General features: G+C 48.7%; 2 protein-coding genes across 2 annotated transcripts; both read left to right on the top strand.

Moving 5' to 3' along the window:
* The first annotated feature begins 1,126 nt into the window (after nt 1-1,126).
* Nucleotides 1,127-7,603, top strand: cunh4orf54 (chromosome unknown C4orf54 homolog). The gene is made up of 2 exons (XM_040034616.1): nt 1,127-5,658; nt 6,643-7,603. The coding sequence occupies exon 1, from the start codon at nt 1,435-1,437 to the stop codon at nt 5,599-5,601; it is 4,167 nt and encodes a 1,388-aa protein (XP_039890550.1). The 5' UTR covers nt 1,127-1,434; the 3' UTR covers nt 5,602-5,658; nt 6,643-7,603.
* A 490-nt stretch (nt 7,604-8,093) lies between these two features.
* Nucleotides 8,094-12,008, top strand: trmt10a (tRNA methyltransferase 10A). Its single transcript, XM_040034625.1, has 7 exons — nt 8,094-8,437; nt 9,363-9,525; nt 9,597-9,668; nt 10,344-10,418; nt 11,028-11,177; nt 11,252-11,357; nt 11,523-12,008. Exons 1-7 carry the CDS (start codon nt 8,214-8,216, stop codon nt 11,711-11,713), a joined length of 981 nt encoding a protein of 326 aa, XP_039890559.1. The 5' UTR covers nt 8,094-8,213; the 3' UTR covers nt 11,714-12,008.
* Nucleotides 12,009-17,119: the final 5,111 nt, after the last annotated feature.

Below are 17,119 nucleotides of genomic sequence, written 5' to 3'. Positions count from 1 at the left end.
TGTCCCTACTCCGGCCCTTCATCTGCCGACCGTGCCCTGTTTGTCCACAGGAACAGTACTCACGAGCTTGTTTTATTTCATGTGATAATGTAATATGATGGACACATGCTGCCTGTATTCATTCATTCATCTCCATGTGTGTTGTGGGCGTGGCCAGTGGCTGTGCTGGGGTTGTATCCATTGAAGGCAGGTGGATGTGATTGATCTGGTGTGCTTATCGCCCACAAACACTGCTGTGATATTTGTCTGTGTGCAGCTGCGACATGCTGCAGCCTAAAGGCAGAGTTGTGTTGCTGAGGCCGGAGTGATGACTGGCCGTCTGCTTACAGGGTGGCGGCGGGTGTGAAGTGTAACTGACTTGTGGCATCGCCGGCTCTGGACTCTGTGTTTTCTGCCTTTTGGACACTGGACTGTTTTATCCTTTGGTTTTTATCGTTGTACTGATAAATGATACTTTAGAATTTTATTGTGTGTGTTACAATAACCTATTTGTTTCAACACCAGTCTGTTAAAAGCACAGCTGAGCTGTAAAGTTGTTTTTTAGCCCAAACGAATCACTTGGACAAAAGAAAAATCTGTGATGTTCAAAGAAGAATGAGGATTTGAAGTGAAGCAGCTCATGAAACGCTGGAGATGGTCTGTGCTTGCTGGTGTTAATCTCCATCATATGCTGATTTGTGGCTCTGTGACCACGTGACCCGACCTCCTCCTTCACTCCTGTCATTATTACTACTGTGGAAAAATCAGAGAGTCAGTTCAATACAACGTGTCTCAAAAGGTGAAGCAGACACAAAGATATCGAAGAGCAACAGAAAAAGCAAAGTTCAGAGTCAGAGAGACTTTATTTAAATAACATATTCTTCATTTATTAATCCCAGAGGAAACTGAGTTGTCATAGTAACAAATATGCATCAAGCACTCATATATGAAGTGAGTGTAGAAACAGAGACACTGATAGATATGAAGGTAAATAGATAAATGGGCATAAATATAAAAGGACAACAGTGGCAGGGTGCAGTTTGTTAACAGGTAACCCAAACCCAGTTACTGACAACTACCCGTCTGAGAGGCTTTTAAGACCTCAGTCAGAGCTGTAACCACAGAGCTTGAACATGAAGTTCAAAGCAGGTTTGACCTCGACTGTCATTAGAAATACAGCTTTGTGGCTGCATTGGTTCACAGACTGAGAACCAGACAGTGGTTAATGTCTCTGCTCCTTTTTAGCCTACATGCTTCAGCCTACATGTGGCGATGAGCTGGAATGTCTGGAGCGCTTTGGTGACATCGGAGTCTGTCTGTCAGACTCAGACTATCTCTGCCTAAAGGACGACGAAATCTTGTCCGACTCCATCTCTTGCATCTCCTGTCAGACACCAAATGTGAGCTCAGATTTGCGACTTGAGCTTCGCTGAGAAAAGCTGTGTGGAATTATCGATGACACGTCACCAGGTGAGTGATCTGCCCCCAAACCCCACAGAAGATGGTCCCGAGGAGCACGATGAAAGGAAATACGTCGAGTTGGACTCAGTGAATGTGAAAACAGACGGACGCGTTTGTGAGACAAACCAAATGTCTGTCATTGTTTCCGACAGCGGAGCTGGAGCTCCGTGCGCAACGGGACGCAAACCCGAGGGCGACACTAAGACAGAGAATGGCACAGTTGGGAAACATGGAGATGGTGTTAAGCCCCAGCACGCTGACCCGTCACCGCCACCGATTCCTTTTTGTGCAAACGCAAAGTCGGAGCGTTTCCACGAGCAGCACGAGGTGTCCAACACGGAAAGCAGCGCAAGCCTGCAGCCGGACGTGGATTTGCGCGCTAGTGATAATTATCTCGGGGAGACAAGTGAGCAGGATGATTATGAAGTGGACGATGGTATAAGTTTGGTGCTTTCAGATGACTGCATTCCGTGCGCCACGGAGGACGAATCCCATTATATTACCACGCACGAGATCCAGCTCTCTGAACTTTCTGACCACGAGGAGGACTACGAACTCGGAGTGGGCTCTTCCACGAGCTGGGACGTTGAAGAAGACAACCGGGTTTACTCATTTGCCGATTACGCTTCTTTTGATGCCGGGGGCGCGGCGGGCGCGAGGGGGCACGGCCGCCAGCCTGGCTCTCAGGGCGCAGCAGCAACAGTCAGCACTCTGCTGGAAAGTGATCCGCGCGAAGCGGCCAAATTCACCAGCTCAGATGAGAGTGTGTCAAAGCCCGAGCAGCAACGCTGCAGTGGCAACAGTGGCGGACAGATTCACCTGTCAATCAGAACCACCTCTCGAGCTATAAATGACCCCAGCAACATCCAAGAACAGGAAAAGATTCTCTATCATGCCAGGCGCTCCGGAGATGTGAGTCGCTATGTGTTTAGGGGAGTTGATGGGAAGGCAGAGACCTTGTGTGACACGGCGAAGTGTTTGGTGGCAGCGCCCGGGCGCGTACACTTTGGCGGCAAATTAAGGGGGAAAGAAGTCCCCGAATATTCAAGCGGCACGTCCAGTGCTGTCAGCGAGCTGGACGACGCTGACAAGGAGGTGCGCACTCTGACAGCCAGAGCCTTCAAGAGCCTGGCGTATCCTTACTTTGATGCCATTCATTTCAGCACCTCCAGCGAGTCCTCTGCATCAGAGCATGCCGTGGGGATAAACAGGTGGTCCACGTTTGTGGACCTGAAATATGGTAACATGAATGTGGACCAAAGTCTTGTTTCTCATCAAAGCTCAGCGGCCTCGTTTCAAATCGCCAAGAGCATAGACAAAAGGGGTTATAAGGGCATCATCAAAGCGCCCGCCAGCGAGACATTACCTCCCCACAGCGCAGCGTCATCTACAAAGAAAATAGAGCTGATGGGGAAATTTGGTCAGGGCCACAGCGGCGTCATAAGGCTGACAGAGACGCTGAATTTTCGTTGCAACGTTAAATCGGGAATTCCTGCGGGAGAACCACGCACTAACTTTGCAGGATCACGTTCCACGGATGAAGTTACCAACGCAAGCCAGAGCAGGGGGGGCGGCAAGCCGCCCTCTAAAACCATGGAAGACACGCACAAGAAGGCCGTGTTTGCTTCGAGTCTCATCAAAAATGTCATTTCTAAGAAAATGCAGTTCGAGCAGGAGCGCAAGATGGAGAGAGGCGAAATAAGCGAGCCGCAGCAGACGCCCTCTCCCAGCTTTCTGCGCCAGGAAAGCGACGACGTCAGAGCGAAGCACAACTCCAAGCTTTCCGACAGCAGCTCGGACTACAGCATAATGCGCGTGAATGAGTTAGGGGACATAGCGGATGCCAAGAGCGACTCTCGGAAGCAACAAACTGGAGTTGATACTAAAAAAGGCGCAGTGGACTCATCCAGAAGCACGCTGCATCGCAGCCAAAATAGCGCGTTCAGATGCTGGAAGGATGACGAGCTAGAATTTCAAAAGGATCCTGAAAACGATCAAACACCAGAGGACACGCTGGCCGAGGGGAGTCTGTACTCGGCGGGCAGCAGCAAACTGAAGAAAATGGCTCATCTATTTGTGCCAAATATCCAAATGCTGCCGAACGAAGGCGAAGCCACGCAGCAGAGCAGGAATTATTCTACGTGTGGACACGGACGTGGAGCCAAAGTACGCTCTGTCGCAGACTCTGCGACCACATCCAAATCTCCAGAACTTCAAATTAACTTGAGGCGCGTCAAAGACGATAGCACCGAGCCGTGCGCCGTCTCCAAACTGCGCGCTCCTAATTTAGGCTGCAACATCATCCGAACAGATCACGCCAAATCCCACGCGCTCGCTACAGCTTTGAAGGGTGACTTTTCAGATAAAGTTCCACATTTTATGGTTCGAGACATTCGAGACAATAAGGGGAAGCTGCAGACTCCCATTTACCAAGTGAGAGACGTGCGTAAGCTGGTTAAAAGTTCGTATCACTTCGTTTCTTTGGATAACGAGAATAAATCCCACAGCGCCTCCGCTGACAGACATCCAGAGCAAAACAAGCAAGTGCCCAATCAAAGCTTCAATACTGTGTCGCCTATAGTGATCAAGTGCCAGTCTGTGAACACGAGCAGTAACGGAAAACAATGTGGAAACCTTCACGGGGCTAAACAGGAGTCACCTGACGTGGACAGATCGTCTCCAGAGGGCGTCAAAAACGCATCAGGGGCAACAGGGAGCGCATCTCTAGGCCCCTCAAATAATGCCTCGCAGGGAAACACCGACCGAAGTGAAAGCAGAATATCTACAAGGAGGCAAGAAAAAGTATCGGATGTCACTGATAAAAAGCCCGAGTCACAGGTGCCAAACCAGGCGGCTCTGCAAAAACTGCAGGCTGCCGTGAAAACCATGGAGCAGCTTTATGTATTTGAAAAGAACGAGTGGAAGAGGAAGAACGAGGCTCGGCCGCTGACAGACAGCCACCTGCTTTCACTGATAGCGTGTGAGGAGCATCCAGGACACGGAGAGGAGACTGCATGGACGCCCAGCGCAGACAAGCCTGCCAGAGGAAACTCCCAGTCCAGCACAGACAAGCCCCCAGCAGGACGAGCAGGTGACAGCCTGCTGAAGCAGGAGCAGAAAGACCCACTCAAACCCCGCCCCACATCAGTGGGCTGTGATGACAGGCCTAAGTCAGTGCAAGCCCCCAGCAGTGTCAAGGCCTCCAGAACTTCAAAGACATCCCAACCGAACACCGTCACACAAACACCTTTCAGCACCAAAACCTTCGTCCCCAAACCGCCCGCATCATTCAGCATCTGCGAGAGACGGTCAGCTGGGAACGAAGACGCCGACGTGAAGGAGGCCGACGGGTTTGCGCACGAGTTTTCAACTGACAGTGAGAACTACCTCGCTATTCCAGTCAAGTCTCAGCCCAGCAAAGGCAAACAGCCACCTGATAAAGCGTCCGTCTACACGTTCACCCGGTCACATCCAGCCACACCTTCAGGACACCTGGAACCTGGGCTCAGAGGGCACGAGGAGCACACAGCTAGTTACTCACCAGAGATCCCCTCAGCTACTATCTACCACTCTCTGCCACTCGGGATGCCCGCCAATCAGCCACAGGTCTACTGCTTCTCTCCAGCAATCACCCCGGCTCCCACCCTGGACCCGTTCCAGGCCACCCAGAGGAAAATGCTGCTGGATCCCAGCACTGGCAACTACTACCTGGTAGACACACCAGTGCAGCCTGCCACCAAGCGTCTCTTTGATCCAGAAACGGGTCAATATGTGGATGTGCCTTTGCCACAGCCTCCCATGACACCTGTGCCCATGCCCATCTCACCTTTAGCCCTCAGTTCTGGCATTTATGGCCACACGTACATGATCTACCCGGGTCTCGTGCCGACGCCGTCAGTGATACCTGCCAGGGCGCTGCTACAGTCGCAGATGTCGGTGCAGGCAGAGGTGGACAGCAGCGATAAAAGCTCCTCGCAGCAGACCGAGGGCATGCACGTGGAGAGTCCTTTCTACATGTCCACCGGAAAGTCTTCCCAGGTAGCCTCAGGTGTTCAGGCTGCTGCTAACAGGCCACAGCAGGGCCTCTCTAGCATCAAGCAGCCTGTCATCAGCATCAGCTCCCAGCAGGGGCCCCGGATCATCGCCCCCCCCCTCATTTGACGGGACGACTATGAGCTTCATGGTGGAGCACCGATGAACGGCAGGTCGTCTGGACAGGTGAGTATCTGACTGCTTCCCTTTTACCGAAGCATGTCTGAGGGCGCAGTGGAGAGCTTTACATAACTAATCTCAGAGGAACCATTTATTTATAGGATACACTGAAATATAATGTAGCCTAAAAGCTGCAAACTGCAAACTATGGAGACATAAAGTCAGTGAAATGATCCGTGCAGTAGTTCTGAAAACATGGTGACAACAAAAGGAGGAGACAGAGGCTCACAGCACATCACATGTAGTTATTGCAGCTGATTTTATGGATGAGTTATCAAACATGTTTCTGCACACCATCGTGACCCACACTGTTCTCACCTCTCCGTGCTCTCAGAACAACGAGGGCGTCTCATTGCCAGCCTGAGGAAAAGAAAATAAGAATAAAAACTATAAATCAGAAAACAATATGGGGACTGTTTCACGCTTTAATGAATGTTTGCATTTCCTAAAAATGATGCTGACACCACACGTTTCACTTAATGCATGAAGTCAGTGATCTAACAGGATGCTGTGCATCATATCTAACAGAAGAAGAAGAGATGTGGAGTGACTGTAAAGCAGCTGCAGCTAACTAACACTGATAGATATCCTGTAAAATGCGATATCACAGCAGAGATGTGGTTGGATCAGCTGTGTGTGTGCAGCCAGAGTGAAAGGTCAGGCAGGCATTCGTGTGAGGATGGAAAAGCTTCAGCTGCTGCTGGGTATCAGCAGCCGGGCTGGCACATCCTGCAGGCTCAGGCTCTTTTTATAGGAGCAGCAGGGTGAGGTTCACGTGGCTCTGACGGCTGAGCGGTACAGTGAGGGGACATTTGGAGTTCCCCTCCAGGGTCTGACCCACATACTGGAGCGCTCACTAATGTTTTTAACGTAAACAGATAGTGTGCGGTGGAAAGGCACTCGCTGTTCTACAGAATAGGAGGAAAGCTGTGCGACAAATGTACAAACCTGTTGCAGTGTGCTGACGTGTGTTTCTTTGTGTCCCCACAGGGCCGAGCTGTAAGCTGGACGGTGTGGACACACTCACACAGGAGCTGAATGAGCCGAATCATGTGTAGAAACCAAACTGTGAGGTTGTGAAATCGATGAATAGTTACTCTTGTCCAGCTGTTACACTTCCTGAACTTTGCAGATGTGCGTGACATGAAGTTATGAGACGTTATGTTCAAACTGAGGTTGCTGTTTGTGGTTGCACGTTGGAGTTTGTGCAGTGGGTCTGCTGGACAGTCCGTTTTCTTCTGTTGGAAACATGACAGGTTACAGAGCTGGAGCTTTGCTGAGGGTTTTTCTGCTGACTGTTTTATTGTGACGTGTTTAGTGTCCTGTTACAGATATACAGCAGAAGCATCAAACATACGTTTCTACCCAAGCTGATAATATTTTATACTTTTGTACCTGACTCTCAGCTTTGCTGCTGCACTGTTATCAGAAAAAGAGTCGAACATTTTCCTCTCGTGCCTCACAAACACGACGTCTGTGTTTGTGTATTTGTGGAGGTTAAACCACCTCTGAGTTCATTCAGTCTTAAGAGTGGACACTGCTGTTTCTTAGAGCTCCATGGTCCCGATGCTACACTGTTGCTGTCTTCTCCTGGGGATTTGATCAGATTTGGTTCGTGTCATGTTTCTGGTTGTGCATGATTTGTCTTTCTTTTTTTAAACTTTTGCATAAAGTAGGAAATGTTTTCTATAAGTGTGAAAGCATTTTTGCACAGCAGAGTCTCTGCTGCCTCAGAGCAAAGTCTCTGCTGCCTCAGAGCAGAGTCTCTGCTGCGCACAGTAAATGTTGAAGGTAGATGAAGGCGGTGGACAGACGGGAGCGTGGGAATAAAGAGGACCCGTGGATGAAACGATAAATGTGCAAAAACAATGAGGATGACTTGAGCTGTTTGCACAGCTGCAGTGTCAGGTTCACTTTTACTGTGAAAACTGAATAAACAGGAAAACTCTGACTGACTCAGTTTATAACAACTAACAGTGTCACAGTTATGTTTCACGTGTTTAAATGCTATGTTTGCAAAGATAAGATGTTTACGTTGATTAATGGATGCTAAAGGGGAAAGCGACACATGCAGAGACGTGGAATAATTAAAGACATGAAAACTATTACAAATACTAAAGTTTCTAAAGCTTCCTTGTTGTTACAGGACATAACTGTAGAGTAATGTTCCCGTCCTGAGAGCGGAGGACATTTATGGATGTGCAGTAAAATCAGATCAATGAGTCTGGTTTTACTGCCTTCAGAGAGACAAACAACACGTTTAGGAATAAAAAATAAAAGTACAAATTGTGATCAGATGCTGTTACTGATGAAAGCAGCGATGTTTCCATGAAACCAGAGTGAAAGTAAATGCATCTGTGTCGGTTTTATGAAATCTGCTTCACTTTGTTAGTACGGCCGGTAGAGGGCAGCACTGCATCTTAACGCGAGCTTGTGACGCGCATAAAAAACGTCACAAATGCGCCCAAACAAAACGTGGACTCGAGGTGAGCCGCTCGTTCGTCTGTTCGTCGGTGCCAGGCTAACTGACCCGTTTTAGCCCACATTATAAAGTCATTTAAATGCCGCCAGCGCGGCTCCTGCACGTCAGCAGCGCAGACATGACCACAGCGGTGTGTTCACAGACGGCTGACGACACCACGGGAATGCCAGCTTCGGCGGAGGAAGACCAAAGCGAGAAGGCTGTGAGCAGTCCCGGAGACCCGGAAGACCCGGTTCTGTCCAAGAGGCAGAGGAAGAAACTGCTGAAGCAGCAGAAGTGGGAGGAAGAGCGCGAGCAGCGGAAGTAAGCTGTGGCGCGAAACACGCAGAGAACAGTCACGGTGTTCTGGGAATCCATCCTACCCGTTGTTTCTACGCATGCGCACAACACGAAATTCAGTGGCGAACCTACCTTTGTGAATATAAGCTACAAACATACTCTGACGGGTAAAATTAATTGCCAGAGCGTCCTACCTTTGTGAATGTGAGCTAGAAGCATCATTTTACAGCGAGAATTCAGTGGCACGTCATCTTACCTTTGTTAATAACACCTAGAAACATACTCTGACAGGTGTAATTACGTGCCAAACCATGCTACCTTTGTGAATGTTACCTACAAGCACACTTTAACGGGTAAAATGAAGAGGCAAACCGTCCTGGCTTTATGAATGTGAGCTACAAGCACACTCTGATGGGCACAGTTAAGTGGCAAACTGTCATACCTACTTACATTTGTGTTGGAATTACTGTGTGACAGCAGAAATGTGCATAAACTACTTACAGTAGGACGTTTTGCCAGAACAACGGCCTCCACGGGCCTGCTGAGCTGTTACACTGTGATCCACTGTGAGATGAATGTGCATGCGCACAAACAGGCGTGAGCTTGAAAGCTTCTCGTGCTGACCTTTGTCTCACACACCTCGCGTCCTTCAGCGTGTGTGAGTCTGTCAAACAAAAGGATGCTGCTGCAGGACACCTTTATGTCACATTTGATCCATCCTTCCTCCAGTCCAAATATCCTCCCCTCTAAATCAGTATAGTTAATAATGGCACCAATGATCCAGTAATGAATTAGTTATCAGGTAAAACACAGACTGGCTCAGTGACCATCGGCTCTGACCCACTCTGTCCTGATGGGGAGGTTTGAGCTTCCCACAGTGGACCCAGTGTTCAGTCCATGCAGACCAAACCCACACACGTGCTGAACATCATCCTCGCTTTCATGGCAGGCAGAGGCGAAAGGAGAGGAAGCAGCAGCGTCGCCTGCAGAGGCAGAATCACCAGGAGGGCGGGGAGGTCCAGAGCACCCGCAAACGTGCGCGCAGAGAGGCCACGCCCAGCTCTCTGAGGCTGGTGGTGGACTGCAGCTTCGACAGCCTCATGCTGATTAAGGTAACCGGGTCAGAGGTGTAGGCGCTGCGACTGTGCTCCCAGAGTTCCCAACACACTGTCTGTTTCTTCAGGACGTGCGCAAACTTCACAAACAGATCCAGAGGTGCTACGCAGAGAACAGACGGGCCTCGCATCCAGTGCAGGTTGGTGCCGAGTACGTGACGATGATAACAATGATACTGCGTTTGTTTTTGTGATGACGTTCTCAGTTGCTCGGAGCAGCCCGTGGACTCGTGTTAAGGACACGAGCTCGTGCTTGTATCTGCACGTGAGGACCAACCCCCACACTGACCTGGCTTCAGTTTCACATGCACAGCATGAAGTTCACGGGTGGATCTGTGGCGTGTTTAGAGGGTGGTGAGATTCTGACACGTCTTTGAGCTGTCAGTGGTTACCTCCCTGTTTACCAACCACATGCTGTCCTAGCCTAGCTTATAAAATACTGTCTTAACTGTGCAGAGCTGAAAATACTTACAGTGCAGAAACTTTACTTAATAGCAATAAGAACACAGACGGCACTGAGGACGCTGCAGCCACGTGGCGTCAGGTAGCACATGTGCTCATGTTTACACACTAACAACTCTTCCTGGTCAAGACTTCTGACCACAGCTGAGCCAACATCTGGATGTGGATGTCGGTGCGACATGCTTTGCATCCCCTGGATGAGCTCCATGATGAGATGCTGAGCACTTGTTGGTCTTCATCTCAAACCGTCTCCACTGGCTTTGGGTCGAATATAAAATAAGAAGAGTAACAGGCAGTAATAACAGTTTTTCATGTGGCGTCAAACATCTTCTAACTCCTTCTCACGTGTCCAGTTTTACCTGACAAGCCTAGGAGGACAGCTGAGACAGAGCATGGACGAGAAGGACAAAGGCTGGGTGAACTGGAAGGTGAGCAGTCACACGTCCAACAGAGGTCTGGAACCTGCACAACGTTATGTCTGATTTCCAGTTTATTAAGTTCATGAAACTGTGGCGTCACCTGTAGTTCACACCCACAGGATGCTCAGGAGTCAGCGTCTGCCCTCACCACTTTATATCAGCTCCATCTGCACACGATTAACATGAGGCCCTGCTTCAGAGCAGGGAGCTCCAGGCCTCGAGGGGCCTGCAGGTTTTAGATCTCACCCTGGGTCAGCACACCTGACTCACATGAGTTCATTACCAGCCTCTGGAGAACTTCATGCTGAGGAGGTCATTTACACCTGCAGGACACTCGAGGCTGGAGTTGGACCCCTCTGACTAACATTTAAACTTGACATGAGATGGAGGGCGGTGACGATGCATGGATTTTATTCTAGATACCAAAACTCATGACCCAGGAAACATGAATTTGAAGCGTTAGAATAAACATGAAGTAATACAAATTACAGTCCAGAATAAAAAGCTTGATGATTGGGTCCATGAGCCGCTCCGAGCTGATGATGACCACGCTGAAGATGCTGTGTTCAATGCCAGCAGTTTGTCACATTGATTGGTTGGATGCTGTGTGCTGTGCAGGACATACACATTAAAACGGAGCACTACACTGAGGTCGTGTCCCAGGAGGAGCTGGTCTACCTCACCTCCGACTCTCCCAACGTGCTGACGGAGCTGGATCCACAGAGGGCGTACGTCATCGGAGGCCTGGTGGACCACAACCACCACAAGGTGTGCTCGGCTCCAGACCCGCTGTAGCGTGTGGGCGTGGCTGCGTCGGCTAACCTGTCGGGCTTTGTTTGCAGGGAGTCACCTTTGAAAGGGCCACAGAGCTGGGCATCAGCCACGCCCAGCTTCCTCTGAGCAGCTTCGTCAAGATGAACAGTCGGAAGGTTCTGGCTGTTAACCACGGTAAGGAGTGGGAGTGGCTTCATGCCCTGCTCTTACTCAAGTTTATTGTGCAGATATTTAAAGGATTATGTTTCCTGTATTGTGGCTCCTCCCTGCTTTAGCCCGCGGAGCGGGGAGGAGCCTCAGCTGCTCCCTCTGTGGTCTGAACGGCGCTCTCTCCTGCAGTGTTCGAGATCATCCTGGCGTACCTGGAGAAAGGCAGCTGGCAGGAGGCCTTCTTCACAGTCCTGCCTCAGAGGAAGGGGGTGGTAGCAGTCGGCCGGGACGCCACAGAGCCTCCGAAAAAAGACGACGAGACGGACTCTGATTCTGACTCTGACCCAGAAACTACAGCGCAGACGGAGCAGCGAGCTTAGCGTTGGCGCCGAGCGGACAATGCGTTTGTTTTTGTTTTTTATGAGATGGTTTAAAGAAATTTCTGTTTGTTGAAAGTTTGAAGTATTTATTGAAAAGATTTCTCAGTTAATGTTCGAGACGTGGGCAGTGCAGCTGTTTGCTGTTGCAGCTGACAGATGCCACAGGGCGCGGTCCCCTCTGTACAGCCATCGATGATGATGATGCTTCAGTCTTCTACTGTTGGAGGATGAAGCACAGAAATGAATGTAAGGAGCAACAAATAGATGATGACTTCCATTAAACGGGTCAAAGAGAGTTTGTTTTATTTTGTAACAAGCAGAAGGACGATGCATTTACATGATACGTGTTCAGGAGCTTCCCAAAGGTAACAGCTGTGATATGTTGAGTATAAATGTTAGTCTGGGTTGTAGGAAGTAAGCCTGGAAGCTGCAGTATCCATGGTAACGAGTAAATCTGACCCCAACCCAGAGGGGGGCGATGACCTCACCACAGACGCTCTAAGGAGCAGCAGACTGCAGCGTGTGAGAAGCTGCTGAGGGTTCAGACCAACCTTTTCTTCTGTGGAGCTGCAGCAACACGATGCTGTGATAACTGTTTGCACTGCTGTGCACGGAGGAACAGCTGGGACTCCTCCTCCACTGACACGAGCACATTAGTTTTAATGACGTCCGTGGTAGGAAGTAGGATCCCGCACAGTCTGCATCAGGGCTGTTTATCACGCCATCGATCTCTGCAGCCCGAGCTTCACATGAACGCCGACGCTGCAGTCTGTTCCAGCCTGCAGGTCCAAACGAATAGAAACACAGATGTTCTGGGTCAGTTTGGTCCTCTTTGCTGTAACGTGTTCGGTGCGTCTCAGCACACACTGGCAGCTTTGTTCAACCGTTTCTTTCACTCGGTCAAAGGCAGCAGGTGGCAGGAAGAGCTAATCACGTCTCTGTGCAGAGTCTGTTCCAGCCTGTACACGTCCTCTCCCACCTGGGATCACTCTGCTGTGTGATCACTTTTCCTGGTAAAACATTTTTGCTGTCGTTTGAAATCGACTGAAAACAAAAGCAGTGACTTATTAACAGTTACGGACACAAACAGTCTAAAGATGGAGAACGTGTCAGAGCGATTCCCCGTGTGTGTGAAACAGATGTTTCTGTGCACGTGTTGCTGCAGGACATCACAAGAAAAGGTGATCTGACAGGAAGTCCTCAGACTGAGTCTGTGTGCATGCCTCTCAGGCTGATCAGTTTTCTCATGGTTTCATTAGTGGCTGCATGTCGTGGCTGCTGTGGTAAAGCTATGAGGAGATGGGTTAGCAGGCAGAGGGTGCCACTGGACAGGCCTGACACATTCAGACCTGCAAGCAGCATCATTCTATGGGCAGAAATCTGAAACTGAATTTGAGTAAGTTAGATTTGAATTTGAATTCATGGCTTGAAAATGATCATCACTAAATTGAAATTGCATTTTATCCTTTAAAAATTCAGCTCTCGAATAATTTCAGTTTCACTTCTCACCGTTCAGTTTGGAATTTAAATTGATGGATTTAAATCCTTGTCGTCTTTTCCTCCTCAAGCTCATCTTAAGCTCTCAGAGGACCATATGACCCCAAACACAGCAGCTGCTACTCGTGGTCCCTCGGATATTTCTCTGAATAGAAATCAGAGCCTTTTGTAAGGTAAAGACCCTGAAGTAATACTGGTGAGTGAAGAAGAAACACCCAGTGCATCATGGGAATCCCCCGGCAGCCTACATCTATTGCAGCGTAACTAAGGGAGAATTCAGGGTCACCTGGTCCAGCCCTAACTATATGCTTTAGCAAAAAGGAAAGTTTGAAGCCTAATCTTGAAAGTAGAGATAGTGTCTGTCTCCTGAATCCAAACTGGAAGCTGGTTCCACAGAAGAGGGGCCTGAAAACTGAAGGCTCTGCCTCCCATTCTACTTTTAAATACTCTAGGAACAACAAGTAGGCCTGCAGAGCGAGAGCGAAGTGCTCTAATAGGGTGATATGGTACTACAAGGTCATTAAGATAAGATGGGGCCTGATTATTTAAGACCTTGTATGTGAGGAGCAGGATTTTGAATTCTGGATTTAACAGGAAGCCAATGAAGGGAAGCCAAAACAGGAGAAATCTGCTCTCTCTTTCTAGTCCCTGTCAGGACTCTTGCTGCAGCATTTTGGATTAGCTGAAGGCTTTTCAGGGAGTTTTTAGGACTTCCTGATAATAATGAATTACAGTCGTCCAGCCTGGAAGTAATAAATGCATGAACTAGTTTTTCAGCATCACTCTGAGACAGGATATTTCTAACTTTAGAGATGTTGCTCAAATGGAAGAAAGCAGTCTTACATATTTGTTTAATATGTGCGTTGAAGGACATGTCCTGGTCAAAAATGACTCCAAGGTTCCTCACAGTGTTACTGGAGGCCAAGGTAATGCCATCCAGAGGAAGAATCTGGTTAGATTCTTACTCTGAGTCAGATGTACAGTGAGAGTTTGCTGAAGAAAGAAAGAAAGGAGAGGCCCTGGTCCATAAGATGTTCAGTTCCCACATGCAGCAGAACATCGACACCATCTCTGGTGCCCGTGGGTCAGAGTGGACCCTGTTCTGTGCCTCCATTGTTGAAGCAGCTGCATGTGGTCATAAGGTGGAGATGATAATCCCTGGAGCACATGGTGGACACTGGAGGTGAAACAGGAGATCAGTCAGGTTGGGTTAAGGCGGCTGACAGGTACCAACCTGTGGGCTGTGGGAGGGTTTGCTGAGTCAGCGATTATGTCAGGTGACTCAGAGGCAAAGCGGTATTGCTCACATGGTGTGGATGGGTGCTGCGGACTGAGGACACAGTCGGGTGATGGAGGGAATACTTCTACATCAGCGGCCCCCAACCCCCGGGTCACGGAGCGGGATAGGTCGTGGTGAGCTCGGGTGAAAAGTATGGTTTTCGGGTTATGTTATTTTTGTCACCTCGGTCTGGTTCCTGGGTCTGTTTATGAATAATCTTGTTTTCGTACGTATGGTTTTTTTTGTTGTATTTTATTGGTCGTGAAAATATTTCGGACTGGTCTGTGGTGCAAAAAGGCTGGACTGGTTTAAAGCCACCCCCCTGTGAGTCTGTTTCTCAGCACAGTGTGAAACAGCACGATGTGTATTGGAATACCTGAGTCTTCTTGGTTGTCGTGGTTCACACTGCTATGTAATGTCACATGGAGCTGGGCTGTGTTGGCAGACTAATGATAGAACTGTTATATAGCCAGAATCTGATGCGTCAGTCGATAGAAAATGAAGCTGCGCTTGCAGAAGCTGCAGCAGGTTTAGAACCTCTGCCCACTATAAAGCACCTGAGTCCCTGTCCCCCTGCAAAGACTGTGAGTCACCATCTTCCACATCACCGCACACAGAGATAATGCTGCCTGCACTCGTCCAGGCCACAGTGCTAACGGAGCATCGTTGTATATCTTGCCCTCTGGTTGTTTCGGCGGCTAAACTAAACGGTGAGTGAATTTGAAATTTAGGAAAGGGGACAAACTCCTCTGATAAAAGGAGCCTGTTTACACAAACTATTTAGTCACATTTCCAAGGATCCCAATAAACCAGCGAAGAAACTGACTCGCTGTCCTGTGTCTGCTGGAACTACATGGTTGTGTCGTCTGTGTGGGAGGCTGGATAGGTGACCAAATCGCACAGGTGAAGGGGCCGAAATCCTAAAATGACATATGCGAGAAAATGGGGAGCACACATGTCAGCATGCAAGGAGAGACTCAGACAACACAAGATAAGAAAGGGGGAAAATCCTGTGCAGGCCTGCAGTTCCCCCAGGCCTCTGCACCGCAAACTCAGGCTCTAGCCGCAGCCCGCCTGTTGTCCCCTGAAGAGCGTGGCTGCTCTGTCCGTGCGCTGCTCCCAGTTGAGGTGGACGCTGGCTTTTAACACCCAGTAATTTGCACAGCTCCTTTACTGTGTAGACATGACTGTCTCGTTTCAGGCACGACGCAGGAGATGACCTGAAACAGAGCTTGAGGTTCCTGAGGATCCACCTGAACCCAAAGCTAGGGTCGATAGACGGGATCTGGTTCCTGTGCAGGTTGTTTATTGAAATGTAGACGTGTGTATCACGGACTCAGAACTCAGCTAAAAGCTCACCTGACAGCGTGTAGCACAGACAAACGATGTCTCTGCAGAAAACATCTGACTGAAAGGTGAGGCTCTGTCATGCTCTTCACTGAATCAGGGAGAACGAGCAAAAGTCCTTCACCGTTTGAAAAACAGTAGATGATCAACACTGCTCACATACTCTTTCTTCAACATCACCACAGCTTCACTTTCACTCCCATCTATACCAACTTGAATCCACATCCGTTGCTCCTGACCTTGCTTTGGTCTCCCACACACAACATATGGCTGTTGTCCTTCTTTCTACCATATCCCAACACTCCTGCCTCTCCGCTCGTCCCTCTTCTCTCGTCTTTCAGCAACACTGACGCTCCAGCACTGGAGCTCATCACTGTAAAACCTGAGCCTGAATATAAACAGACAGAAGGACAGAAATAATAAAGAAACATACGTTGGCATCAATCTCTGCAGTTTCAGAAGCTCTCAAACGCTGAACGTTTGTAGCTTTATATATAAAATCCTGCTTTATTTTTCCATTTCCTGTCCTGCTAAATGGTGACCAGTGCATCAGGTTATTGTGGTCATGATAACATAAAGGCAGCTCTGACACGCCTGATTCACTTATTATCGAGCTTCCTCTGGGAGAGGAAAACGTAAGAGAAAAAGGGTTTTAAACCAAGAATTAGGGGGCGGTTGTGTACAGCGCTGAGCTGGTTTCAGAAAACCATTAGCCCAGACCAGGGGTGTCAAACATAAGGCCTGGGGGCCAGCATTGGCCTGGTGAAGGCTTTTCCTTTTGATAAAGACAATAATTACCTAACAGACAAAGAATTAAAGACAAGAAAGTTCCTGTTTTTCCTCTATAACTGGGTCCACGGGGAATGAGCAAAATTGTGTATAAATATATATCTAGAATTAAAGGGCGGTCCGTCCAGTTACCTTTTCTGTAACTTCACACATTTATCATGTATTTCCACTGGTCAGAGTGGGCTGTGAAAAACTAGCTATAAGTTAGCTATAAGTTATAAATTCCCTTAAATAATTAACGAGTGCGTTACATGAACTTTGTGTTAAAATGACACTTCAGTTTTAGGAGCTGTGTTACTTTTAAAAACGTTTCCAGGATTCGTGCAAACAAAGCTCACAGCTCCGTGACTCGTGGTTTTGCACACAGATCAGTAATCATCTAATCTCACCTGCCAAAATATAACAAAGTACATCACAGCGTGTGAGGCTGACCACATGTGCCACTGTTATAACCTGTTACATCTGTATGTGATGGTGACGGCTGTAAAAGCGTT

Source organism: Simochromis diagramma, unplaced genomic scaffold (genome assembly GCF_900408965.1).
Source record: "Simochromis diagramma unplaced genomic scaffold, fSimDia1.1 OVJJ01000439.1, whole genome shotgun sequence".
NCBI lineage: Eukaryota > Metazoa > Chordata > Actinopteri > Cichliformes > Cichlidae > Simochromis > Simochromis diagramma.
This window is presented reverse-complemented; position numbering and strand designations above follow the sequence as displayed.

Coding starts and splice junctions, on each gene's coding strand:
- trmt10a (XM_040034625.1), top strand. CDS start 8,214: ATGCCGCCAGCGCGGCTCCTGCACGTCAGCAGCGCAGACATGACCACA. Junction 9,669..10,343: donor GGGCCTCGCATCCAGTGCAG/GTTGGTGCCGAG, acceptor TCACGTGTCCAG/TTTTACCTGACAAGCCTAGG. Junction 11,358..11,522: donor GGTTCTGGCTGTTAACCACG/GTAAGGAGTGGG, acceptor TCTCTCCTGCAG/TGTTCGAGATCATCCTGGCG.
- cunh4orf54 (XM_040034616.1), top strand. CDS start 1,435: ATGACACGTCACCAGGTGAGTGATCTGCCCCCAAACCCCACAGAAGAT.